The 27,433-nt window shown below is 40.8% G+C and overlaps 2 protein-coding genes across 5 annotated transcripts in view; both read right to left on the bottom strand.

Annotated features, from left to right (window-relative positions):
- Positions 1 to 828: 828 nt before the first annotated feature.
- On the bottom strand, positions 829 to 8,605 carry LOC117417990 (BLOC-3 complex member HPS1-like). 4 transcript variants are annotated; one of them, XM_058985108.1, is made up of 19 exons: positions 8,146 to 8,605; positions 7,721 to 7,837; positions 7,392 to 7,526; positions 6,919 to 7,061; positions 6,613 to 6,721; positions 6,200 to 6,360; positions 5,648 to 5,750; positions 5,167 to 5,277; positions 4,754 to 4,823; positions 4,500 to 4,561; positions 4,022 to 4,189; positions 3,598 to 3,777; positions 3,374 to 3,441; positions 2,975 to 3,139; positions 2,617 to 2,681; positions 2,229 to 2,374; positions 1,925 to 2,038; positions 1,621 to 1,703; positions 829 to 1,495 (listed from the first exon to the last, which is right to left on the bottom strand). In XM_058985108.1, the coding sequence occupies exons 2-19, from the start codon at positions 7,835 to 7,837 to the stop codon at positions 1,333 to 1,335; spliced, it is 2,163 nt and encodes a 720-aa protein (XP_058841091.1). In that variant the 5' UTR covers positions 8,146 to 8,605; the 3' UTR covers positions 829 to 1,332. The 4 variants fall into 4 exon arrangements, with proteins under 4 accessions (XP_058841091.1, XP_058841092.1, XP_058841093.1 ...); XM_058985109.1 differs by having other exon boundaries at positions 2,975 to 3,106; positions 8,146 to 8,603; XM_058985110.1 differs by lacking the exon at positions 5,167 to 5,277 and having other exon boundaries at positions 8,146 to 8,604.
- A 3,773-nt stretch (positions 8,606 to 12,378) lies between these two features.
- Positions 12,379 to 27,433, bottom strand: part of LOC117417872 (inactive heparanase-2-like) — a 68,130-nt gene continuing 53,075 nt past the window's right edge. The window contains exons 10-12 of the mRNA XM_034030256.3: positions 23,209 to 23,354; positions 20,823 to 20,969; positions 12,379 to 14,839 (exon numbers count right to left, since the gene is read on the bottom strand). Coding sequence (XP_033886147.2) covers positions 14,674 to 14,839; positions 20,823 to 20,969; positions 23,209 to 23,354 — 459 coding nt within the window. The 3' untranslated portion in view covers positions 12,379 to 14,673. The remainder of the gene's footprint in view (positions 14,840 to 20,822; positions 20,970 to 23,208; positions 23,355 to 27,433) is intronic.

The following is a 27,433-nucleotide window of genomic DNA, read 5'->3' as shown; positions in this document are numbered from 1 at the left end:
TTTGTCTGTGTAGGGCTGGTGGACTAAGCTGTGGTTCTGGTAGGTAGTGGAATCCATCCCTCTTTATGCTGAATCCTGAACACTGAGATCATCCAGGAGTCCGCTCTAGGTTTCCTGGGATACCCCAAACCTCAACAAAGCCTAATCAGCCTCAGCCAGGTGAGTTTCACCCTTCTTTTAAGTTTGTGTTCCCAGAAACACATGACTGTTAATCTTGATTACGCTTGAATGCTTGATGAATTGTTTGTCAGTCCTGAGCTGCTGTGGACATTTTGGCTCGGTCACAAGATACCTCGACCAGTATCCAACAATGTTACAATGAAAAGCTGCCAGTTGTCTCACAACACCTGTTAGTAAGTCACATTGATAAATGCAAAGGGGGTGGACAACGATGCTATAAACCTACTCTGCCAACAATTAAAAGCTACTTGTCTTTCTTTCTGGTAGAAGGTGCCCACTCTGGGTGTGACTGCAGTCATCATGGCGATTCAGCTGTGTGACGAGGTCAGTCTAGCGGTGTTTGGACATGACCTGAAAATCCCCAAGGCCCCCCTGCACTACTACAAGACTCTGCGCAGGGATGCCGCGGGGGGCGCAGTCAGTTCAGGGCGTGGGAGCTGAGAAAATATTCCTGAGGTCTTTGGTCCATGACCTGACTGGAGGGGTCTTCTGGTAGCCCAGAACTCTGGTTATGGAAGTCACCATAGAGACAGCTCACGTTATCCAATAGGAACAAGGAAGACTCATTCAGTTATAAATAGGGATCAGTAATAAATGCATTGTAGTAAGTAATGCCCCTAAAATAAATAAAGTGCATGTTATACAATATACAGTACATTTTTTTTTTTTTTTTTACTTAACCAGCATCACACTGCTTCATTGTTCAGTATGTAGAAAAAGAATGTTTATTTAAAAATGTCCTGTGCACTATCATGTTATGCAATCATTTATTAAAGTAAATAAAATAAATAAAAAAACAACCTGTCACATAATTGAATGCTCATGAAGAAGCATTAACACAGATTTCAATCTTTGGTCCTGTGGAGTACTTTCCTGTACAAGCTGTGGGAGATGTTTTTTTTTTTTTTTCTTTTTTACTAGGAAATCATCTGCATTAACATTTTCAAATGTCACCAACATGAAACTCCAGGGAGGCTGCATGTTATTGTCTTATCAATCAGTCTTGTGCAATGGGGTTCAAGGTGGCTCAGCCTAGGAGAGACCTCCTCTACAGCAATGGCATTAGGGGGGCTCCCTGGAGCAGTGTGGGCAGCACCTCTTTTAGAGTAGGGGAAACGAAGGGGCTCCGGAGAAGCTTGGAGAACACTTCCTCTACAGCAGGGGGATCCTCGTAGGCTCCCACAGCTTCTTGGCCAGCTCACAGCAATGCTGGAGGATGTAGTCGGTGGGAATCACCCCGAGGTGGATGGTCAGCAGCTCATAACATTTCACTATCTCAGTGTGATGGTCCTTGCTGTAGTACCTCAGGAGCTTCCTGCAGCGGAGCCGAAAACAGCAGTATTTTATCAACAAGCAAAAAGCCACCGGAGGATGGTGGGGGGTGACAGGTAGAGACAGCGAGAAGCAGGAAAAGCAGGACCAGTTTAAATATACCAGTACCTGTAATAGTCGCCAGCGAGCATCCCTATCGGGGCAGAGTCCTCAGATAGGACAGGCAGCTCAATCCCCTCTAACTTGTATCCCTGTGGGGAGGCAACAGTCCAGAGTAAGAAACACAATCAAGCATAGGTTTATACAGATAAAAAATACAAGTGCGATGCAACTGATTGAGTCTAGTCTGTAATTCCACCCAGAGGAAAATACATTGTCTGGCAGTGACATTTTTTAAATTTTATATATATATATATATATATATATATATATATATATAAAAACAAACAAACAAAAAAAAACCAGGCCCTACCGTTTCACTCTCAAACCACAGGAAGTAGCAGAAGTAATAATCGCCATCTCTCAGGGTCACTGTAGTGTACCCTTTCTGTAGGTAGCGTCGTGCTGTTCCAACCAGAGACCACACCTGAAGAGAGAGGGAGGCAGTTATAGAAACTGGGCCAGCGTGTGTATTACTGCGGCTCCTGGGGGGTCCCCCTGACCACAACAGACTTTATCTACTGAAGGTAAGAGGCCAAACAACTATTTGATAATGGATTAAAAGGCACATCCCATTCAGGCCTGTTTGTGAGGGGTGTCCCGTCTGCCTGTCTCACCTTGCTCTTAATGAAGTGAGCAAGCGGCCCCTTGCCCAACTCTGTGGTGGAGAGGTCCGTCACATTGAGGGAGGGAGCAATCATCTGCCCGGCCGTGCGATCCACGTAGATAAAGTGCACCAATCCTGGGAAGTCCTCCAGGTAGGTACAGCTCGGGGTTAAGGAAAACACAGATCCAGCTTGGGATTGCAGAGGAAAAGGAAACAGGGACAAAGAGGAACAGCACAGAACGGTGGAGGATAAGGTATGAATTGAACATTCTTCTGTACCATAATATTATTAGCTCTAGACAACCTACTGAATTATCAATGGCTAATTACTGGCTTTTATTGGGGAGTATGTATTGACAGGGCCCCAGAGTGGGTGGCTACGGGACTGGGAGGATATGACACCATGGTGATGTTCCTTTTGCTCTTCACCAACAGGAAGTCCTTCCAATCCATAAGCTTCTCCCTGAAAAAGAAACAGGAAGAGGGTTACTGTTATGCAGCAAAAGTGTGTCAGACTGTGTGAGTGGCAATGTTTATTAGACTAGTTTGTTTGTGACTGTATGTGGGTCAGACCTGGTGAAAGAAAAGGTTTACAGTAGAAATTCAGAAGAAATCGTGGTACATTCTTTATAGAAACACACACTGCAGCTCTGGTGCGGTGTCCAGTACTGTGGCTGCCCGAAAGTACTTTCTCATGTTTGATCACCTTGAGCGCTGAAATCATCTCCAATTGGTTTTATAAAAACAAACGCTTACTGCATCATGGCGAGGGCCTTCTCCTGGAGGCTCACTGAGAGGCGCTGAGGGCTCCTTTGACTCTGCACAACAAAGTACTGCCTGTAGACAGCACACAGCCGAGTCTTCATTGCATGGCAGGACATCAGCAGCCTGTGGAGGCAGTCACATAGATCTTGTTTCCTCCTGCAATTGTAAACTCCAGATACAATAGAGATGCAAAAAAGATATCTCAACAACTCATCTGGTTCCTGGCTCGCACAGGAAGGTTTAAAAATAGGTTTTAGTTCTAGCGATTGAACACACTGCAACACCCTACTTGCAATCCCATCTCAGGAAGTTACACTGGCTCCCAGAAATGTTAGAGCCCCTTTGTCACACCAGCTTTTTATCTGCCTAAAAAAATGATGTGTTACTCACTCCCTGGAGGTTCCCTGCGCTGCTCTGGAAAATGCCTTGTTCTTGAAGTCAGTCCAGGTGTTCTGCAGCTGAGGAAACAAGGACATGACAATATTTTAAAAATAATCTGCATTCCTAATGCTACATTTCACTTGAATGTCTTTACTCAAGCCTGGGCTACATTGACTTGCTGAAACAGCTAGGCACTGCTACTTGGTCTCTCTGTCCTAACCCCAGTGTGGTACCTGAATCTCATTGCTGCCCAGGGCCCGGATGAACTTGTCCAGCTTGTTGCGGAGCTCAGAGAGGGGGGGCTGTGTGCGGGGGAGTGAGCCCCCCTCCTGTCCCTCACTCAGTTTCTTCTCCAGCATTGTGAACGCCTCGAGAAACTGGTACAGAGACACGGCCACCTGACTGTTTGGGATCTGAAGAGGAAGAGACGAAACACCAATTCTCACTTTACTACAGCTAGTAAAAATAAATCTAGATTCTTCAAGCAATATGTCCTCTTTTTAAAAAGGGCATTTTCTTTTTAAAATGACATTGCTTGTTGTCATCTATTTGTAGGATTCCCAACTGTAAAATTTCACACTTAAATAAATAAAAGCCAGCTTGCAGTTTAACAAGAGCACATCCCTTCAACACACCCATAGCTAAGGCTTGTCTAACCTTGGTCAACAGCACCATTGAAATGCCTGGCCAGAGCGGCAGGCAGTACATGGAGTGAGGCATCATGGGACAGTAACCCTCCTTGAACGTGGCCTCCAGAAAGACCCTGCGGGGGGTCGCAGGGTCAGGGGGCTGGGCCTCTTGGGTCTTCAGGCTGTCCTCAGCCACCTGAAAACAAGCAGAGAGCCATTAGGACAAATATCCAACAAAACTAAAACATGAAGGACAGGAGATCAAGATAAATACAATGAGGTTATGTAACTGAAGACTTCAAAACTATCAATCAAGTGATAAGGTAAAACTTGCTCCTAAAAACGTGCTCTTACTCTTGCTTCAAAATAGTATGCAGAGGACTACTTGTGGCTAGAGTCAAGGCACCAGCAGTCTTACACATTCAAATATACAAATAAAGTGCTGTCTATGCCTGTATACTGAGAGCAGAAAGTGCTTCCTACAGAAGGATGGGGAGCAGTGTTACCTGAACATCAGGATCAATAAACTGAAAGACAGGAGTGCTCTCTCCTTCCATCTCAGCTGCATCTGAAATGAAAATACACAGTGTCAGGTCAAGCCTCTTCTAGCCAAGAGCCATCAAACCAACATCAAGAGGGAGCTGGACGCAGCACAGAGTTCACACAGAACAGAAAACCAGCCATAGTGCAGGATCCAGATGCATGTTAATATAAAAAACAAATAAGCACACACACAAATCCAGCATGTCTCTGCACCCACCTGATTCCCTGCCTGTGGGTGAGGGCTCTGGGGTGTAGAACACTTCAGGCACAGAGCTGCCTTCTGGCCCCTAAACACAAAAAGTTTCACTTAAGATTATTATTTAAAAGTTACATACAATACAGTTTCCTAACTCAAATGCGTTCCCTAAATCTCCATCTCACTGTAACCAAGCACCCAACACCTCCCTCAATCCGTACCCCTCTATACCTCACTGTAACCAAGCACCTAACTCTCCCTCAATCTGTACCCCTCTATACCTCACTGTAACCAAGCACCTAACTCTCCCTCAATCCGTACCCCTCTATACCTCACTGTAACCAACACCCAACTCTCCCTCAATCTGTACCCCTTCTGTAACAGAGCCCCTAAATATTCAACCTGCCCTCCCCTGGAAATGCCTCAAAGTGTACCTCTTGTGTTGTGCTGGGTGAGTAGGTGGTGTTAGTAGAAGTGCTCCCTTTCCCTCCAGCCCTCTGAATGGAGATGCTGCCACTGCTGCTGCAGACAGGCTGTGTGGACAGCTGGGCGAGAGAGAAGCGGAACAGAACCAGTTAGGAGTTCAGCCACCTTGCTAGCCAGTGAAAGCAGAGGGAATGGCTGACTGGCCAGTGAGAAAGTTTAGCTAGTGAAGTAAGTTAGGAAAACTGATGGGTGTGTTTGTAAGTGAACTGGTTAGTATGGTGTGGGGAGTTTGTTTTGTTATAATTGCAAAGGAAATTTGCAATACTTTTATAATAATAAATCATTAAACAAAGTGTATTGGACAATGTGCTGAACACTTGTGAACACCACCAAGCTTCACCACCAAAAAACAGCATCTGTGGCTTACATGGCCAAACCACCAGGGCTGTTTTATCAAACCTCCAGGACAAGTCCTTTGGTTCTGCCTACCTCTAGGGCTGTATCGTCCAGCTCATTGTTGCTAGGATACAGGTTCTGTACCATCAGGATCAAGGCCAGCAGGTCCGAGGGCTTGATTGAACTGGCGTTGCGGCTGCAGGCAGACAAACGAAAGACATTAAACTGCAGGTCCTCCTTACTGAAGTTACCACTAGGGTCTGGTCAGCATTGAAATAGCTTGATAGGATTCAGTAGGATATTTTCCAATGATAATTCAATAAACACCATTTTGTAAATGTTATCACAAAACAAACAGTCCTGGTCCACAAAGGTGTTTATTAATAGTTTACGAAATAAGCAACTTTATTTCTTAATCAAAAACCATCTGCATAAATTGACGATCAAAAGAAAATATATTTTTAATTACTGAATGAAATACAAACTGAATGACTGCATGGTTTGTGCAATCATAGGTGGTAAGAATTATTAGTAAGTGTATTTCCATACAATTGGATACATTACAAAATGTGTGGGTTATGAAGTGTTATGTATGAAACATTGTCAGTTTATCATTACTTCATGCTAGATAAAGAGCATGGTTACCTGGAGTAGAATGCGAGTAGCTTGGTGTTCACCAGTATGAAGGCATGCAGCACCTCCTCCCCGGCCCGCTCGGGGCTCCCATTGATCTGCTGCACCACGCGCCGCTCCAGGAACTCGATGCACTGCTCACACAGCGTGGGGTGGATCAGTCGCTCCACCGCCTGCCACCACAGGGGGGAGAGAGAGAGCAGGTCAATGAGGGGAGACACATGGCTGAGGAAGGGGAAAGGGAATGCGCATTGACAGACACACAGGGGGGGGAGAGCAAACAAACTAAATCCAACCAAACCAACGTCACATCAAGCAGTTCCAATCCACTCCATGTTTTTAATAATGGGCAAATTAATCTCCATCCCTTTTCATGTCCCCTAAATACTTTTGTTTCTCTCTGCTCACTTTCTCCGCTGCCTTACCTCCACTAGAAAGCTCTGGTCCTGTTCTCTCAGGAGGCTGTACGTTTCCAGAAGGCTTTGCAGCATCTTCCAGAGCTGAATCCGCTGCTCTGTGTCCTGGGGTCGGAGCCTGGGGGAGGAGGAGTGAGGGAGAAGCAGTTTACTCCTTTCATGAAACAAAAAGGCTATTCAAATTCAAAACGAATGAATGACACATACATAAACATGCAGATATTTGGACTGTACTGCAATTGATCAGATCTCAAAGCAAGCGTTGCCGTTTCAGATTATTTTATATTGTTTCACAAGTTTAAATAAAGTTCTTACTCCTTCCTCAGGAGGGCGCTGTTGAGGGTCACCATGCCTAAGTGCACCTCGATCAGCTTCTTCATGACGTAGATCTTCCTCCTCAAATCTTCCTTGCTCTCTTCCCCATCCCCGTTGACAGCAATGTACAGACATTCTCCAAACTGCGACACAGAAACCGAGATAAACATCACATTCTTTTACTGTCTAACGGTCTACACAAGTCCAAAAAAAGTCTAAGAGATCGAAATGGTCTAGAACAGGGGACAACAGAAGTGAGTCCCAAGCAACAGTTAAGTCTTATAAATGACACAATAAAATACGATTATATCATTAAATAAAATATATTTCTGTTTTAGCTTTAATGAAAATGCGGGTGTTTCAGGACAGAACAACTGCTGATTAACAGTCAAATGATAAAAAAAAAAACAGGTATTAATAAATAAAATGGCAGACAGCCATTATTCAGAATATCAATATATTCCACAGGGTACCTGGTGGAGGATATAGAGATGGGCGTTCTCTGTGATGAAGGAGGTGTAGGTGTCATTAATCTTTTCAATCAGGGTGCTGCAGGAGATGATCAGAGGAGCGAACAGGGTGTTGAAGCTGTCTTCAAATGCAGGGTACTGGAGAGGGAGCAGAGAGAGAGGAGAGACAGTAGCAACTCCACCACCTGGATAAAGTCTATTTTAGATGTAATCAAATCAAATAATTAAAATAACAATAAGATTTGTATTTTATCTTACATCTATTCCAATGGAAGGGTTATGCACTTTACTGTATAGGGGATCACGGCATTAAATATATAGGGCTGACTCACTGTGTCTCCCTCATACTGCCTGGGTCCATACTGATCTCGAATGTTCTGCTCGAACTCAGGGTCGGCCCAGTAGAACAGTACCTCTGCGCTTTCACTGGCCACCAGCAGACACTTCATCTGCAGGAAAACACAACAGGTCAGTCAGGCAGGCTCTCAGCAACACCCACCATTTTGAACACATACAGTACCTGCTCGACTTGAAATGCAAGACTGGCAGGAGACTCTCGTCCACTGACACCCCAGTGTTTGTTGTATACTATAATGGGATAGTTAATGCATCATATGTCCTTTTATTTGTTTTGGCTTTTTGTTTTCTAAACTCTCTCTGAATTATAACTCTCTTAGATCACATTTAACGATGGCACGCATTACAAATACAATTCGAGTAAGAACCACGGGTGGCTAAAACTATTTAGTAAACTTACTTCTGTGTTTTAGCAGATTTCACCTCAGTCTCATGTCTATCTGGTCTTCCAGCGGGTTTCCTCGGTTCAGTTTGTTCTACAGATTAAATCGATTTGCAGATTTGGCTCGTGTTTAGATCAAACTTCAGTGTTCCTCCATTGTACTTCTGCAAAAAACTTGATCTTGATCATGTGATTGCGGCCCACGTGATATCTAAGGCACTGGGCGTTCCCCCTTAAAGATAAACTGCAACTGCTTATTTGTTTGTCGTAACTTAATTCAAGTCTTATTAAAAGTATGCTATATGCAACAGTGCTGCTTTCTTGAAAACCCCAAGCGATGGTCTTCCAGGCTGTTGTTGAGTGAAAATAAATCCATTGGAATTTGGAAAGTTAATGGTAAAGTTAAAGCGCCATATCCATGTTCACTTTTGCATTTTGGTTCGCTTTACCCGTCTCAGGTACCTTTCACTTATTTATTTTCTTTAAGAGAAGCAGGACTGCACTTACCAGAATGCATTGGGTGTGAGTTAAAAAGCCCGAACGGTCCCAGTGAACGTGGGGTCATATGGTAACCCTATGTACAGTAATATTGAATGTATTATTTTATTTATTTATTTTACACCGTATTTAAGACTAAACACCTCAATGGCTATTTTCAAAACATTTATTTAAAATTTGGAAATACTTTAAAACGTGTACACACAGTGTCAAATATTAGCCAAAAGTTTTCTAATAGAAAATGCATTGTGAGGAATGCATTCAACCATTTTAATGCAACACAGAGCTGTAAAATTGTCTACAATACCCGAAGAATAATGTGATATGTTACAGATGACACTGTCATGCTTCGCCCTGTGCAATATCCTGTTACAAGCATGTCTGTCATACTAAAACCTACCCAGCTTGAGTCTCTTAAAAAACTATATATATATATATATATATATATATATATATATATATATATATATATATATATATATAATGAAAAGTAGTCTGTCTGTCTGGCAAAATTACTTCAGAAGATGACCCAAAATGAATAAATTATGATATATTTTGTTTTCCTGCCAAAAATGCACTTAGTACCCAAATATAAAAGTCTGTGGCATTCAGGTTAATGCACTATCCTTTCACTTTTGGAGGGCGGGGTCTGAATCTAACTTTGGCCTAAAAAGTTATAGTCTCAGTTTATCCCCTTGGCAGGTTTTAGTCTCAGAAATAGAGGCCCAGGATTGTATGGGCATGGAGACTGTGTTTTGAATCCAGGATAGACTTGCATCAAGGACCTCTGTCTCCAGTGCTGCCAATAATCCAACAAAATTCATTACAAAAAGAAAAACATTTTCAACTTCAAAACAACATTACGATGACAGTTCGCCAGCAAACTGACCCAACAACTACAGGACCTCATTTGTTGTTTACAGCATCAAAGACACGTGTCCAAATCTTATGTCACAGCATCAGTCACAACTTTTTTATGTTGAAAGAAAGCGTTTGCGCTCAAACAGTTAATAGCACTTCACGTCTTCCACTTTAGAACTGGGGAATGAGCCTACGTTCCAAAATAGATTCCCAGTACAATTATCTTCATTCTAGATTTGGTTACTTTTTGCATGGGATAGAGTTTGAGAGTTTGTCATGCAAAGATAGCTTGACTCTGTACAGACCACTAGGCTGCAGTACATCATATTTAATTATACAGAGAGAAAAAAAATTATATACAGTAATACAGTATATATTTACATTTCCTGGATTTTAACATAGGTTCTGACTCTTAATAAATGGAGGCAGTCTGTGGGGCTATAGAGGCAATAATGGGCACTCTGTATGGGGGGCGATGGATATACTGTACACAGGAAGGGGTATTTATTTACTCTCCGGTTCAATACAAACAATTACCTATATCTATTTACAAAGCCAAACCATTTACAGTCCATGCAATAGTTCATTAGGTATATTCAGGATTGTGTAGTTCAGTATGCAACTTCTTCATGGTTAGCATCCCTTTAAATCGTCCTGCTGTGGCTTCCTGTACCTCTATCCCAGCTCTGGTTCCCGGTCCCCTCTTGCCTCTTCCAGCCTTTCATGGTCATGCAGAGCGGCTGGTCTGGATTATCCCGGTTATTCCCAGACTTCGGGAATGCTTTGCATAGCTGCAGGGTTTGGCAGGCGGGAATGTTTCCCATCATGGGCTGCTCCACAACATTGTTCTGACAAGACAATCCCCACTCCTGCCACAACAAAGCAAGTGCCGGGCTGCCAGGAACATCTGCTGCCCTGGCTCTGCTGGGAACAGCAGTGGTGCTGCGGGCTCCTTGTGGCTCTCCCTCCCGCTGATCTGCTCTGAGCAAACAGGCTGCAGTAGCGGAGGCTCTTTGAAGGCGTGTCCACTCATCAGCTGCCCCTCAACTGAGGGGACTCGATCCGCACAGCTTTTCTTTAAATTATAATCAAACTCGGGGATATTTCACTCATTAATTTATAGGCTTACCTCAAGTTTAGGAATTTTAAATCATGGTTCTAGAAAGGGATTTTCAGTATCCAGATGTAAAAAAAAAAAAAAAAAGTTATAGTTATAGAACACCCCTTTAAGGTGCTAGTGTTTACCTGTGCATTAATGCCCACTTTGCATAGCTCTGTGTTTATTATCAGAGCTACTGTAGAGGTCAGCTAATCACTTTCTGGCTTATCATTTAATCTACCTCATAATACAGGGTTTCTAATACATAGTAAAATAATACAAAAATAAAACATATTTGTAGTGATTTGGGGCTTTCCAAGAGAGGGCACCTTTTCACATGCAGCCTTTTTTTGGTATTAATTTACTGCCACATACTTTTACAAATACTTGTAAAAGTTTAATGTTTGACAGGTTATATGTTTCTGAAAATGAAGAAAGAAATGTGTGTTGAAAGGGTCTATATTACAGGGAAAAAGTCAAAGTTGACACAGTTTTAAAGAGAATGTTTGACCTGGAATGTTATGTTTTTTTTTTACAGAGCAGTACAGCAAGGTAACTCCACTTTAAAAAGCAAAGACAATGTGTGGCCCTCAATGGGAGGTTGAATTACCAGAATTCAAGTCTATAACAGATCCAAACACCTTTAAATTCAGTAGTAATCACATTGTGCATAGAGGAACCTTTAACTGTATTAATACAATGGTTTGTTTTTACATTTTTTTATATTAATAGTTTCATTTCCTTTTGAAGACAAATGTTTGCAGATTTTGTGCTTAGGAAAAAATGTAGTAAATTGATCCACTGTGCTGGAATCACATAGCTAAATTAAAAAGGTGACAGGCTTTGTATCTGGCTTGATATACAAAGCTGCTCAGCCACCCTGAATAGTGTGCATGCCTGAAAACAGCTTGCTCTTTACATCTCAGTGTATCATTAAAAGGTAAGTTACAAATCAGTGAAAAAACATGTTGAGAGAGATTGATCACCCCTGGGTCTCAGAAAGCAAACTTTGCAGCATTTAATAAAACACTGGCACGCTGTCTTCTCTAACTAGTGTCTCTCTTGTGGGCTTCATATCACAGAGTTCCCAAGGCCTGTGCAACACATTGACTAGCCAGAGAGGTAGGAGGAGAAGGCAACAAGCCAGCTACCGGTACATTGTATGTGTCTCCCATGTTGCCTATGATTATATATACAGTACAGTGAAAACCTCTTAATGTAATGATCTTTGTATGCCTTCGTTTTGATCATGTAAAGTTGCTGATAAAATACTGCGATGTGTGTTTTGTATCAGTAGTGTGAAAAGAAATACATTTTCTTTGCTGCAATATGCATTTGTTTAAATGTGCCAGTTTGACTATACTGTTGCTTCTAGGCTATCTAATACCCAAACAGCAGAGATTCATTTTCTCTTTTTTTTCCAATTGCTGAGATGCCATTTCTCCACTCCAGCTCGTTTCCTTGGATTAAGGGTCGGGCTCAGACAGAAGAGATAGTGTCCCTCCACCCCCCATCCCAAGGTCACGGTACAGAGTTAAGATCAGCACATCTAATGTAATTAATGAATCCATGAATCCATTTGAAATATAACAGCTAAACCAGCAGCTGAGCTGAGCTTTTGAAATCAGGATATTTGACTCCAAGCTCAGCCAGGCTGCCTACTAAAGATTCCTTTTAAGGTACTGTGTGACAGTACACTACTGATATCACAAAGCCTATATCACATGCACAATTTATATAAGTAGTGCATTATTTTATTATAACGATACATACACTACAGCATGGACACAATCTTTTTTTAAATTGTATTTGTTTATTTTATTGTTGCATAAACTCTTAACACAAAAATGTTAGTCTTAGAATTTTCCGAAATAAAATAATTTTCTTCAAAAAGAAAATATGAACAAAAAAGAAAATATGAACAACTCCACATAAACAATCCAAACACATTCTGAAGAAAATGACTTATATCTGTAACAAATAGCTTTTACAGACATAGTAACCAACAGAGTGCCAGCAGATGAGTGCCTCATACTGACTGGAGAACAACATATAAAGCAATCTACAGTACATGAGCATTCTCACTGCTGAAGAGGACCTTCTTAAGAGAGCCACTGCACCTGCCATGGTGCCATTGTTGATTGTGAGTTGTAAAATGTGCACCTACAAATGTATCCCTTATCAAGATGGGTTCTGATGGCAACTACGTGCTGTTTTAAGTTTAACCCTTTCAGCCCTGATTTTTTTTTTTACATATATTTATACACTACCTCAGACTGGGACCGAGGAATACCAACGTGATTTTCGGATGGCATATGTTAACATATAGCACTAAAATAAGGCGGGACCTTGAGGTCCTACCAGGACTGAAAGGGTTAACGCATATTTCTATATAATATATACAGTATATAGTATTTTTTTTTTTTTTTTTTTACGTTTTTGGTTCTGAAAATATAATTTAAGAAAGAACATTTACAACATTAATGGAGAAAAAGAAGTAATCCCACTAGGATAAAAAAAAAACGTGAGCCCACTGGCTTCAGCTGTCTCTCTTTTTAACTACTGAGCTAAACTGACTTGCTGTCCCTCACATCTAACCATTCAAAAACACTGGCATCCCCTCTCTCTATTACACTGCCTCCCATTCCCTCAGCTAGAACCATTAGACCACACTGCCTCTCAAATACCCTCTAAAACATTTACACATGCAATCACCTCTTGCCTATTACAGCATAGTATATGTGTGTGTGTGTGTGTGTGTGTGTGTGTGTGTGTGTGTTTTGTTTGCTTTAACCACTGAAGTATGAGCATCTTTACCCTGGAGCATACAGTTGATGGCCACCCATGCCCTTACAGTATCTCTTCTCAGCATTTTTTTCCAATCTTCTCCCATTTCTCTTTTAAGATTGAGCCCAGGTATGCAGAAAACTTCACACAGAGCTGCTGTAAATGTGCCACAGTGAGCTCCTACAATCTGCAAACAATGGGGAGTTCAACTAAACCACTGGGGTTCTAACTGTTATACAGAACAGTGCATACGTCTTCTATTAAGATTATATCATAAAACGTCTTTCTGTTTATACAGATTTTGCAACTATTTAAATAGTGCCAGATGTATACAGCGACATGGCTATGTTGCAAGGACAGTTTGAGATTTATAACATCGCATATTAAGAGAAAGCAGCGTAACATGGCTGTGCAGCGGATTGCCTTTCCTGTGGTTGAACTAATCCTCTCAGCCACTCCTGCTGAATCCACACAGGTCCTGTGAATAGAGAACACACTGGTGTCCAAAATTCCAGTACTGAACGTCCTGCTAATGTTCCAGAGATGCTGTGCGTGTGAGAGAGTGTGTGGAGAATGCCACCATGCTTCCCTTCAGATTGCAATACTTGAAACAAAGCGTTTTTTTGTTGTTGTTGATTTCGAACCACACTCAGCAGAAAACTTGTGACTCTGCTTCCCTCCATAAAGAGGTTTTGTATGGAATTTGTGCACATTCACCCTCAATGAAAATGGTGTGTATGTGTGTCTCAGTGTGTGTGTGTGTGTGTGTCTCAGTGTGTGTATGTGTTTGCGTGTGTGTATATGTGTGTGGTCAGTGAGAATATGATAAGACATCCACCTTGCCAAGAGCAATATTCTTTGAGCAGATCTACAAGGTCTTGGCTGCTGTTGGTAAGGGTTACTGATTCTTCCCCAGTCACCCGTCCTTTCAGTAGCCTTACAGTGATGTCTGTTGGTTTATTACCCACACATAACCTGTTTTTGCACTGCATTTTATCACCCTGAAGTGTTTTCACCCAGTGACCTGCTGCCACAGACAAACAGGAAATGGAGACATCAAAATTCATAATTTGTAATGCCATTGCTGTGAACTTGGTATGCTAGCTCACTGTAAAGCTCTTTACAGAGGCTCGTTTCACTGAACGGTCTGTGTATGAACGCAGCATAACGGAAGTTGACCAGGATCCTAAAGTCCATTTTTTCCCCAAAAGTCGACACCTTGCTTGACTGACTAAAGGAATAGTATTACGGAGCATAGTCTGTGACTTGAGGTCTGGGAGTCGGGGGTGGCAGGGTTGCAGCTATCTGTAGCGGCAGGCGTACGCATTGACGTTCTTGACCACGTAGAAACCGATTGTCATTGGCGGCATGACGATTGTGCGTCCAGAGCGCAGCATCTTGGGCTTTAACTCTGGGAAAGTTTCATCGTCCAACATCTTGAGAGGCTCTCCGTTCAGCTGGACAGACCTGAGGGGCAGGGAGCAGAAACAACCTGGTTTTTATTAGAAACATAAACATGTCTTTGTTTAAACTCCTAATCAATAAAACATAACTAGGTGCTGGGAATCTGGGAACAGGCACAACTCTGTAGGATCAGTTTCCCTAAACTCCAGACTTTTGTCTCTGCTTTTCCACTTACAATAAATACAAATTCTGGTGAATGTAGACACTGAATTCAGTAAAGAACTAACCGTCCACAGATTTTTTTTTTTTAGGGATGTGTGTCAAGAACATGAAAATGGATTTGGAAACCTTCTTTAATAATATACATATTTTATTAATTTAGAACTTTTAAAATGTTTTGCTTAAAATAAACAGATCCTACTATCACTGTTAGTGGCATACCTTTAAGACAGAAATCTGCATGCAATATAAAAGTTTGTTCACTAGAGGGTGGTGTTGTCACATATACCGTAAGACAGATGGAGCGTTGCAGAAGTATGAGTAATTAATAACATTACTATTGTATAGCCATTTATTTGCAATTTAAGGAGCCATTCTTGTTAACCACCCCATCTGATTTTTAAGCCACAAATCAACCCAGGATTGTGACAGGACGAAACAGGTTCTGACAGGAACAATTGAGCTCACAGCTTCAAACAGTTGTTATTTATAATATGGGGGTGGGGGTCAAGATGTGCCAATTTCTGTCACCAATTATGTCAGTCTAATTTTTAAGATATACCCTTAATGTCAAGATTACTGAACCAAAATAAATCAAGCCTTCAACTCCAATTTGAACTAATGTATATTCTAAAAAAAGGAAAAAATATATACTTTTTTTCATACATTAACTTTTTGTGATCCTTCCCAAAAAATTATGCAAATTGCACTTTGGAGTGTAAACCTTGATACCTTGAACCCTGAGCCCATTTTGTTGGGGATGCTGTTCCTCTACTGTTAGGATTCTGGTTCACAGGTACGCCAGCAGGAAGTGGTTGCTTGGACTTTTAAAAGGACCAGAAATTCCTGGCTGGTAAAAATAGTTTAAATAGATCTCATAGGGAGCTGGCCTGTGACTTTGTTAGAAAAGATAAAGATATAAATAATTTTCCCAGTTGCAACCAGTAGTGTTTCACCCCCCGCACTTTTATTAACAGGGCACAGCAATAGCTGCCTGTGTACTTCTCTCTCCCTATCCTCCTGCCTGGCTTTGGTATAAATCCTGTCCTAAGCTTCCTCCTCCTTTATATAAGTCACAAATCCAGCCCTGCAGCAACCATTCCTAACCCATCTCATACTGTATGTGCTTCGCTAGTGATTGACCCATTAACAAAGCTACCCAAAGGGAGCAGGGACCCGTCCAGATTACAAGCTATAATACACTTCTGACCAAGCGTGTGCAGCCCTGCGATCATCTAGAAACTAGTTCCAAAAGACATGTACTGTTTAAATGGAAACAGAGTTCTTCCAGAAAAGTGTTTACTTAGGTTTCCTGAAGGTAATAAGGTATGTGTGTGTGAGCAGAAGCAGGATGATGTCACATATTTCCTGCTTGCTTCCCAGGTTACACTGCTCCACATTCTGAGGCCGCCAAATCCTTCCTGTTATCTCATACCGATTGTTATTCGAAGCAGATCTGGCTGTCACTAAACAAGCACTTAATCACCTGGAGCTGAGACCTGAGGTAAGACATCGGATTAAACACTGATCACCATCTTATCACTCCCCCAGCCATCTGCAGCTGATTTATCACCAGCTCAGGGTGGCATGCCTGATTTTAGATCAGCCTGTCTATATGTTTAAATCTCAAATGTTGGAAATTAGCATGTATTTGTTTTTCTTGTAGTCCAGCATACCATAGCAAAAAGAAGAAATGTTTATATTCACGAACACCCTGCAAGACTCAATGAAGGCTATTTATTGAGGAAAGCCACAGGTGGGGAACTGACTTCAGCAGTGATCCAATGACAACCTAGTGGATGGCCATACCAAAGAAAACAACCCTAGACCAGAAGTGGACCGCACTGCAAAGGAAGTGGGTTAGATTCCAGACTGACATAGTTTTCAATGCCTGTCTAATCCAAAGCGATACTGATATTAAAAGGAGGACCACTGAACACTAAACACAAGTAAGGCATGGATTTAAGCTGATGCCTAAAATAAAGCTGCCGAGTCAACTGCGTTCAGATTTAACAGCTATTATGGTCATGCTAATTACTTTTGTTGCTGGACTGAGACTGTACAGCAGGTACTTTGTTAAGTATCTAGTGCTATGTATTAAGAAGAGTTAGCATTTTGATGTGATTTCTACTGTAAATTATGTTTCCATGTGTTCAGAATTTTAACATTGCTTCTGTACAGATGTGTGTGGTTCTCCTGGGATATGTTCATCTCACTTTTCTCTTTCATTTCTTTGACAGGATAAAAAAAAAGCCAGAGACAAGTAAAACCTGGACCATGTTTGGCAATATTACATATCAAAATGAATGTAACGAATCAAAAGAGGGTTATTAGAGACATGAAATATGGATTCTTTTCATCTCACTATTTTGAAGCTCACTAAGGGTGATAGAGCTGGAGAGCCTCTTCAATCACTGTATTTCAGTGAAACACATGCTTAGAACATGTGGAACATATCTGGGTTACTGAGTCTGCATACTAACAGTTGTGAAGGTACAAGACTTTCTTGTGTTGACAGGAGTCTTCAGCAAATATTAGCAAACATGAGACACTCTCACAGTGAAATGAATGTAAGCGCTTGACTGCATAACTAGCTCTTTAATTGAACGGTAAGACGTCCATCTCTGATGCTATGATTGTGTTTTGCCATTTAATTTAACAGGCTGAGATGCCAATCTGTTACAGGTCACTTTACCCAGGTGTAATTTCATTAAATACTTGCTGTGGTCCTAAATTAGTATAACAGCATGCAGGGTTATTGTTTACAAAAAACTCTTCTTGTACAGTTAAGAGTTCTGAATACCCCTACCTCTACACAGGGTGAAAGTCGACAACAAACTAAATATTTGGGCACTTTTCTTTTTTTCTTTTGAAAGCTATTTAGTAAACATTTTTTTACAAAGTGGGGACGTCCCCACAACATCTTTTTTCAGGTGTTCCTATCTTTGTAGGGACATTTTCTCAAATGTTGTCCACACATTTAGCATTCTCCTCTGTGAATTAAATCTTTCAAAGACTAAAACAGAAAGGGGTCCTTCTCCCCTAAAGGTTACAGGTTCAATAATTACATTGTAATCACATTTCAGCAGTACTAAGGCAATGCCACATCAGATGATAATCATACAGAAATAATATATGGGCTCAATTCAGGTTTAGAGCTTCGATGTTAGAAACTGTCAAGCACAGTAGTTAAGTAAGATTAGAGATCAGAAACTTTAGCCTCCAATATGCCACTCCTCCACAAAATGAATGGAGCAAAAATTGTTTTTGTGATTGGATTGCAATCATGCCTTCTAATGAGGCAGAGGGTGGCACACAAAGATTTGTGACTGAAGTCCAGACTTCCAGAGCTGCTCAAATTCTGGAATTTGGGGTAGATGTGTCGTTGGCCAATTCACTGCGTCCCCTTCTGTTTGCAGACTGTGGGCATGTTATCAAACCACAGATTGTATGCTAGACGTCCTGGACATGGTCATGGGAGGTCAACCACACAACACAATGACCAATATCTACACAATATAGCAGTGAGGAATCCATCGTACATGGGCTCAATATCAACTTCAGGACAGCAACTAGAGTCAACATGAGACCAAACTGTGAGAAACTAATTGCATGAGTCTGATGTGAGGTAAAAATGACAAGCTACAGATCTACAAATGACACACTGAATATACTGTCTTGAATACTGCCCTGATCACCAGAGCTGGCAGCTCTTTCATTGGGAACCTGTTTGGATCACTGATGACTCAAGATTTCATCTATCCAATAAAGAGCGACATATTTGAGTTTGAAGAGCCTGAGGATAACAATTTACTGTGTGCAACATTGATGAATATGAACAGCTCGACAGTACATAGAATCCTGTTGTTACACTACCAGGATTGTCATGGATTATCTTGAGCATGGGACAATAGAGGCTATGGAGTAGCCACCAAGAAGGTCTCATGAATCCCAGAGAACACCTTTGGGGTTTTCTAGGACGTTGTGTTCATTAGCTCTGCACCCTCCAATTACATCAGAGAGCTTGGTGTTGCACTAACTAAAGAATGGGACAGGATCCCCCAAGACATCATCTGCTGCTAATTAAAATCATGCTCCTGTCCCCTGGGGAGCCTGTACTCAATACTGACATTCATTTGAACCATTTTCAAACTGTCTGACAAAATTGATCTCCAGAGACCAAGCCTAGGGCATTTGGATTTTCATGGGTCTTGTCTTCAGGGGTAGTATATGTCCCGGTGTTTGTTGGAGGGTAGGACCATGTTGTGGGTGCAAGTTCTTCTGACCTTCTTGTACTTCAGTCCTACTCATCTGCAAAAGTGGCCTTGATCATGCAGAACATTGATAGGAATTCTAATGAGCTGTTTTATTTGATATCCCTGTCAATCTGTTCCTCAAATCATTCCTAAATTTAACTGTGACATAAAAACCACCTGAACTGGACAATATGAAAAGAACTTCCACATTGTCCTTTCCAATTTTCCCATCCCTGTTCCTGAAAGACTTCCAGAACAAATACACTTTATATCAAATAGTTTTTTTGACCTGCTGTTTGTTTTATCAACGCCTCAATAATCTGACAATCCAGAAATCCCACTTTGTTTACATTCCCTGGGAAAAAATGTCACACCGCCTTTTCTCAGCTGATTAGAAATGGAAAAGGTCTGCCAAGTTGTAGTAACCTGGGTAGTTCTTTTCAATACCTATGAAATGTAATAGAGCCCTGGAGACTAAAGTCGGGAAGTTTATTCCTTAATACTTAGCCCTTATGGATTAAACCCAATTCTAAGTGCATAGTCATAGATTATGATTTACTGAAGCTGGCAGCCCAATACTTTAAACAACTGTATTCAATATTGTACTCTCTAACCTTGTTTACACTTGGCTTTTTTAGACCACCTTGGGAGCTGCAATAAGTCCAATGTATTATTGGATAAGAAAGCACTGTAATATTATTTATGTATTGAACCAGGATATTATATTGGAGGGTAAATAATTCATGAATTTAAGACCCATGTTTCTACATTCATATACATGTTCAAACCTTGTAAATTTTTTAATGAAGTTTCAATATATCTTTTGATTGAGTTTTGAAAGTTATATATGATGTTATATGAAGTAGAGAGTGTGAATTTCACTGTTGCCTATTACACAGATTTGATTAGGTACGTCCCAGGCCTAACGTTTTGAGTTACGCTCTTCCTAACCTGTTTGTAAACTTACAGAACCATTCATAGTTTAGGGCTGAGTTCTCTGGCTAATCTGCGTGCTTGCATATCCTCTAAATACCCAGACATACACACTCTTAGGTTTTCTGATGCTGGTGTCTGACTGCTCCCCTGTCTATCTCACCACTGCTGGTGCCAGGGTCTCAATTTTTCCACAGAATGATGGCGCTCTGCCACCCATGATTCAGCTGCCTTTCAACAGTACTTCTTAACATCTTCCCCAATGCTCAGTTTAAAGGGATGCCCCTACGTGGATGAGACACAGAACTCAAACCTGCCTTATGCCAAAGAAAAACCCTAATATTTAGCATATAAGCATAACATTAGTGTAAGTGAAGCCATGGATATAATGAAATCCACTGTACATATCTCATTAATTAAATTATAAACCAGAGACTGTTGGGAAGTTGTCACAGTATGTTCTAATTCTTTTATCATTATTATTACTTACCTCAAAATGAAAAAATGTGTGCTTATTCTTAATTTTATATTGGCAGTTTAGTACAGTTCCCGATTTCCAGAAACACGTTTTTGTTTGGGGTAATGCTTATTCTTAATAAACTCTAACAGTAGGAGAGTTTGGTGGATCCCATACTTACTTTGCCTGCAGACCTTCTATCCCATAGGGCTGTAGCAGGTACTGATGTACTGCTTTGTCTCGAAGAGTTCCGGCCAGTTTAATTTTCTTTCTTGATCGGTGAAGGTTGATAATATAGAGAGTTATGGATCCTCGCACGTAATTGTGACTGGAAGGAGGAAAAAACAGGAGTTTGGGGAGGAAAGTGTTTCAATCTCTCGTTTAAATTTGAACTTAACATTTAAGTGACAGTGGGTAAATGTACATAGAAATTCCATGTTTTACAGTTTAATAAATCAGGTTTTATAGCTTAATAAAAGTAGGCATCCTGTTTTCTTTGCTTTATGATTTTATTGTTGTACTGTAGGTGGTGGGTTGATATACGATGTAGTTCTTTGAACTTTTGCTAGTGGTATCTTGAAAGGGTTTCTGTGCCTCCGTATCTCCTATTTTGGAAAATAACTCCAATTTTAGGGGTGAGTGACAGTGTGTGGGCATGGGGACCAAAGCTTTATACCTACACCTCAGCTGCTTTTGAAAACTCCCTGCCCTGTTGTATACACCATTCACTCTTTTTCCAATTAAGTGAATCAATATTTATTTGGACTGCAAACCACCAGGAGAAGCTGCAGCAGCTTGTTGCAGGGACTTAGTGTGGGGTCTCTCTGTACCTTTGGAACTGCACATCCTTACCCCAAAGCCAGCTGGCTGCCTGTACCAGCCAGTGTTTTTTTTGCAGGACTCCTGCATACTTTAACAGGAGCCTCCAGCTGTACCCAGTTAAGCTGTACACTGTTATTGTCACTCAATATACAGCTACGGCCAAACATTTTGCACCACCTTGAGTTTCATATTGAGACAAAAAAAACCAAAATAATTTGGATCTTTTATTAAATATCATGTAATCAAAGAAACTACAAAATGATATTGCAAAAGTCTACCAAAGGCCATAATAGTAGTACAGTACTTCATGTAAAATTTCGAAAAGCCAATTTTTTCAGTTTTTTGTTTAGTATATGGAAAACTACAAAGCGGTATGTAATTCAGTATGTTAACATAACATTATTCAGCAGGTTTCTTTCGACTTTATGAAGCAAAATAAGTTAATTCTATAGGGCGATGCATACCTTTTGGCAATAGCTGTACACAGAAAGCCGCTAGAGTGTATATATTCCTATTTCCTTATTGGAGCAGGGAGGGATCCAAACTTGAATACACACAAGAAGCAAACAGGTTCCAAACAGCAGCACTTGTTTTGAGATTTAGTAATTGCTTGCTAGTCATAAAGGGGAATAACAGTATCATATATTATATTTCTAGCTTTGACACATGTTTTGTAACAGTTTTGTAAAACAGAAATCAGTAAAGGAACTTGTATAAAAGAATGCAGTGAGGAAGGTGGCCCTGTCTGAAATCGAGAGTTTCTCTCAAGGCGGGGCGTGGGGAGTATATCTATTCTGGTGTTGACAAGCCTGGGGTCGGTAAATATCATCCTGGTTAAATGATAACTGCCTTCAAAGGGCACGATGGCACTTTTTATCTTGTCACAGGACAGACCTGTCTATTGTTCGCCCTGTAGTCCAAACGTATCTGAGACGGGATGAAGGTACCAGGCACCTTTCAGCAGCTCTTTCACATTAAAAAAGGGCCCCAGCGCGCTTGATAATTGATACTCGTTAACTTTTATGGCTCTGCTCTCCGAAAGATTGGGTGTCTGATGTCAGTTATTTATATATCTTTATTATTGTCAGATAAGGAGTTATACATTTACGCTTTCCTCGTTGGGTTCGCTTACCAGATGTCCTTACGTCCCTTAGGAACAGAGGTTACTGTTCCTGAAGAAACAAACCCACGATCATGCCCAAAGAGGCCTGTTCCCTTATTTACTATATAGAAAGTTCATTTTTGTAAACAAAGCAGCCCATTTGCACAGGGGAGCTTATTTCAAGAATCCCTGGTGATTAGACATATTACTACAGAACACAAGCAGCCTAGGACCACAAACTATTACTGTCAACCACAAACTGAACAAGTATTTGGTAACATACAGTACACCCCTGCCGCTACTATAAAAACTAAATTACAGGTAGCGGCAAATATGTCGTAAAAATGTACAAATTACAAACTGTAAGGTTCCATATATAACCAGATGGTGATACTCAATTACTTGTGGTAAATAATGTTTTAACTACGTTTCATCACACTTGGATAAGTGGTTCTCTAGATAAGCGTAAGTGTGGCATACAGTACGTACAAAAACTAAAAGCCAGATTTTAATACTTTTTTTGTTAAGTTTCATGCTAATTGGATAAGAGGTTCCTAGACGTTGTGTAAAACTCTACGGAGAGGCACAGGTCTGTACACCCTTGTGTCCTTGGCGGGTGCTTGCTGATCTGGGTGGGACTCACTTTTGGAAGCTGGTACAGTGTGCGTAGATGCGCAGTTTGTCCCGGATGACTCTGCCAGGTCGGGGTTTCCTCTGCAGACCAGCGACGTGCACGGCCAGGACCCGGGGACCCACCAAGTGCTTGAAGAGCAGCGACAGCCAGTAATCCTACAAGAAAAATGAATACCATTACAATTAGAACACAATTAGCAGTACCTCAAGAATTCTGAGTGGTGCTTTTATCGACACACGCATTGCCAGCAATGACAAGATATTCGAGTTTGAACCTCACTGTAACTTGTTTGATGGAGATCTAAATATTACAGTTTTGTAACAGTATCTGACACAAATTTAAATGTTGCTTAAGATTTCTTGTCCAGGGTATCATAAGGCTTTTTTTATTTTCAAAGGACTCTACAATGGTACCATAGACTACAAAGAAGCAACAGTTAGTATCTTGAGTGGTACCTCACTGAGCTGGCTGGCACTATCACACAGTCTGCATGCAGGCATGCTGCATTCCAACCTCCCCACTGAGTTCTCTTCAGCTAATCCTGCATTGCCTTCAGCCCCCACTGCTGAGATCTTTATTATACTGCCCCTGCCTGGGAGGGAGGATTTGCCAGCGATCTCTAGGAGATTTATAGCATGGTGAGGAAAGTGTGCCCCAGTCAGATCCATCTTGTGGATGGATACATCAGCATTATTGTATCAAGGCAATACAACAAGCAGATAGCCATCTGTTCTTCTCATCTGGCTTGGAGAGGAATGGGAACTACAGGGAAACCTCTTTCTTATTTTCATAAGTTCATTAAAATTATTTTACGAGCCATTACATGGAGTGTGGAATGAGTTTTGGGATATCAATTTAACGGTGGGTTTAATAATAAAAAAAAATACAACGCTGCTTTGTGACCCATGCTGTTTCCAAGTTAAATGCTGCTATGGAATCAAATCTCCAGACATACTGGAGAAGGATATGTCACAAACATTCCACTGCACAAGCCAAAACGGCAAAGAAAATGTGCCAAAAATGTAATGAGCCGTGATTTTAAACATATACATACAAATTGTATGGAAAGACATCATAGAATTGAGCGCATTAATCAGTCCGCCAACCTTCACACCAACAAAACAGTTCACATCGAGTAGCACATTTCACATTAGCTTCCCAAGAATTACATTTTAATCACGGTGCCACTCTCCTTATAGCTGCTTTTAAAAATGTGTAAATAGAAAAAAAAAATGTAATGCTTTGTTTTATACCATTTGCAAAGCTGAATACATGTCAGCGCTGTATTATATTCATATCAAAAGGTTTATGCTCATTTGAGGACAACCCTAAATTATAACTGGTGTTAAACATGCACTGAACAATTGCCAGTCTGCCAGAGATACTGCTTTCAGCACACAAGTGTTTGCCATTAGTTCCTACATAATTGGGAACTAAACAAAACAAGTTTTGATTTTTAAAGTAAAGGGGTAAGATCCTTCTAACAAGAGGTAGGATCTTTCTAGAATTGAACAGTGGGCATGTAAAACTAGCGATTAACTCAACCAAGAAGATTCCAAGTACAATCTTCATTAGCTAACAGGGCTTTAGTATCCTGGAACTCTCAATGCATTCATAGTGCAAGGAGCACTCAGTTCTACTGCAGTTCTACTGGAGCTAATAATAATAATAATAATAATAATAATAATAATAATAATAATAATAACCCCAAAATATCCTGTGTCACCAGAAATTTCTTCAAGCAGTGTAAGCCCTTAATGATCTTTCTTGATTTGAGGGGATCTTAGAAACAGAAATAATTTATTTATTGTGTGATACAATCAATCCAGTTTGCCTTGTGGAATTGATTAAATGGTTTTACACTGTAATCCGTCCAGTTACATGGCTGTTTCACAACTTAGTAACTATTCTTCCTAATTTGACCAGAGGAATCACATAGATTTACAGCTACACTGCCGAGGGAACAGAGCCAGGGAAAATATTTTCCCTAAAAAGGCCCATAATCCAGGAGCTTGTCGAGTGGCAGGAGGACAAGACCGGCCAGCTGGTCTGACTACACTATCCTCTTGCTGCTGTATCTCAGAGGTATACAGTCTAACAGCTACTCTACACAGTCCCTCAGTTTTTCAAAACTAAACATTCAAACAGATACATGGTCAAGCCATGAAAATAGTATGTTTGTTTCACTGCTCAGTCATCTACAACAGACTTACAGGCAAGCCTAAGATTCTGGGTCTTGTGGATTTGTCCAAATAAACTGATTATCAAGTTCTATCAGAGTTTCATCAGTTAGGATTTCAAACTGTCAGACTCCCAGTTCAAACCGTGTTGATTTTGGTCTGATGACTGAGGGAAACAAAAGGAATGAATTTCCAATGAGTTTCAATTCAGTCCCAGAGGCAGCTGGAAAGAAGACATCAGACAGGGAAACTATTCTAGAGTGTCTTTAAACGAGTTAGCAACAGAACATCGTTTTTTGAATTTCAAGCTGTTTATTTGTCGCATTAAAGACATTCTTCATATAGCCAAAGCTTTAAGAACAGGGCCTGTTAAGATAAACATTTAAATATGCTGGTCTGACAGGCAATATTTAATAGAGAAATAAAGAAGTGTTCAGCTGGCAGTGGAGTCTCTCTCTCTCTCTCTCTCTCTCTCTCTCTCTCTCTCTCTCTCTCTCTCTCGCTCTCTCTCTCTCTCTCTCTCTCTCTCTCTCTCTCTCTCTCTCTCTCTCAGCAGTTCCCAGCTTCAACACCTAATTGAGTATTTCAGATAAACATGTTTCCATCAGGAAGTTCCCATGCAATCCTGCATATGGCAGCATTTAAGGGCTTCTTTTTAAAAGCACCTTTTTAGCTAATTTACAGCCTAATAGTGTTTACGGATTCTGATATAAAATAAAGCTGGTTGTTGGGAAGAGGAGGGACCCGGCCACCCAAAGCTGGGAGGTAACCCCTTTACTAGACTTACAGTCCCAGGCTACCAAAACAAGCATTCGGGCTTTATAACAAATACTACTACTACTACTACTACTACTACTACTACTAAAAATAATAATAATAATAATAATAATAATAATAATAATAATAATAATAATAATAATAATAATAATAATAATAATAATAATGCTTTCACAGCCATTAGGATTTAAAGTGGTCTGTTGTTAATAATCTCTCTTGTGTTTATAACCCTTTTGTTCCCATCCCTGTTTTGACCTGCTGTCTCTCCAGACAGAGAGAAGAGTTGCTACTTTGGCCTTGGTGTCACCCCAGATCACACTGATATCCCAAAATATGAGTGACAGCTTTAACTACTAGACCTTGAAAACTGTCTTAGAGTCCCTTAACTCTCACTGCTAGGCCGCACTGCTTCATAGCTGGATTCAGACACCTGTTCAGGTTGGAGTGGCGGCTATGGAGGAAATGCTGCTTGTAGCAATATATAGCTATATAAAAATACTGCCAATGATGATAACTGCCAGCCTCACAACATCTGGCTTTAATGGCATGTGGCGAGCACAAGGTTCCAGATGTATCTCCTTCGCTGCCAAGTTACACAGAACTTCAATCAAAGAACAAAACTGGACACCCATCACAAACACAAGACAACTCAGTTTTCATCTTGCCATTGCTATTGCCCTAAAAAGTAATGGGAACTAAAAGAACACTAACCTAATTCCAGAACTGCACTACACTGCTACTAAGCAAAATGCTCGTCTACTGAACTTACCAGCTCTCCAACTCTCCCATCATGTTCTGTAATGTCTACAAAAGCGCTCCATTTCCTAGTCTCGACCACTGTCACTGCATCCTTGAGCACACTGAAATAGTGTAAATACTGGAGCGATGCTCAGCCCTAATGAACAGCAACGTGCTTCTTTCTCACTCATGCAGACCTTTTGTCTTTCTTTGTCTGTCTGGGCGAGATTCGGAGCAGGACTTGTGTTAGCAGAGTAGGGGAGGCTGTTGAGGCTGTCCTTTGTTTCATGCTGCAGGGTTTGGAGTTCAAGTTAAATTTCCAAACCCTTGCAAAGACTCCTCTCATGAGTCCCAGATCAAAGCGAAAACAGAAAAAATTGTCTTTATTAAATAAAAGTTTATAGTCTGCAGTCCTCTGTAATTGGGGCACGTATAAAAGTAATGTGAAAATGTGCTGAGAATGTTTACAGGGTGAGGCAATGTCTATAAATGTTGCCTTTATGGACAGGAAAAAGGAGATTTCTTTTCTACAGGAATGT

This window comes from Acipenser ruthenus, chromosome 13, assembly GCF_902713425.1.
Source record: "Acipenser ruthenus chromosome 13, fAciRut3.2 maternal haplotype, whole genome shotgun sequence".
NCBI classification, from domain to species: Eukaryota; Metazoa; Chordata; class Actinopteri; order Acipenseriformes; family Acipenseridae; genus Acipenser; species Acipenser ruthenus.
Note: the sequence above shows the minus strand (reverse complement) of the source record. Positions and strands in the feature narration are given on the sequence as shown.

What these genes read in the sequence shown, in the direction of transcription:
- LOC117417990 (XM_058985108.1), bottom strand. Translation starts at nt 7,837, where the DNA reads ATGAAGTGTCTGCTGGTGGCCAGTGAAAGCGCAGAGGTACTGTTCTAC. An exon ending in TGGACGATACAGCCCTAGAG is followed by an intron (nt 5,278 to 5,647) that starts GTAGGCAGAACC and finishes TCTCTCGCCCAG; the next exon opens with CTGTCCACACAGCCTGTCTG. An exon ending in AAGGCCCTCGCCATGATGCA is followed by an intron (nt 2,682 to 2,974) that starts GTAAGCGTTTGT and finishes TTTCTTTTTCAG; the next exon opens with GGAGAAGCTTATGGATTGGA.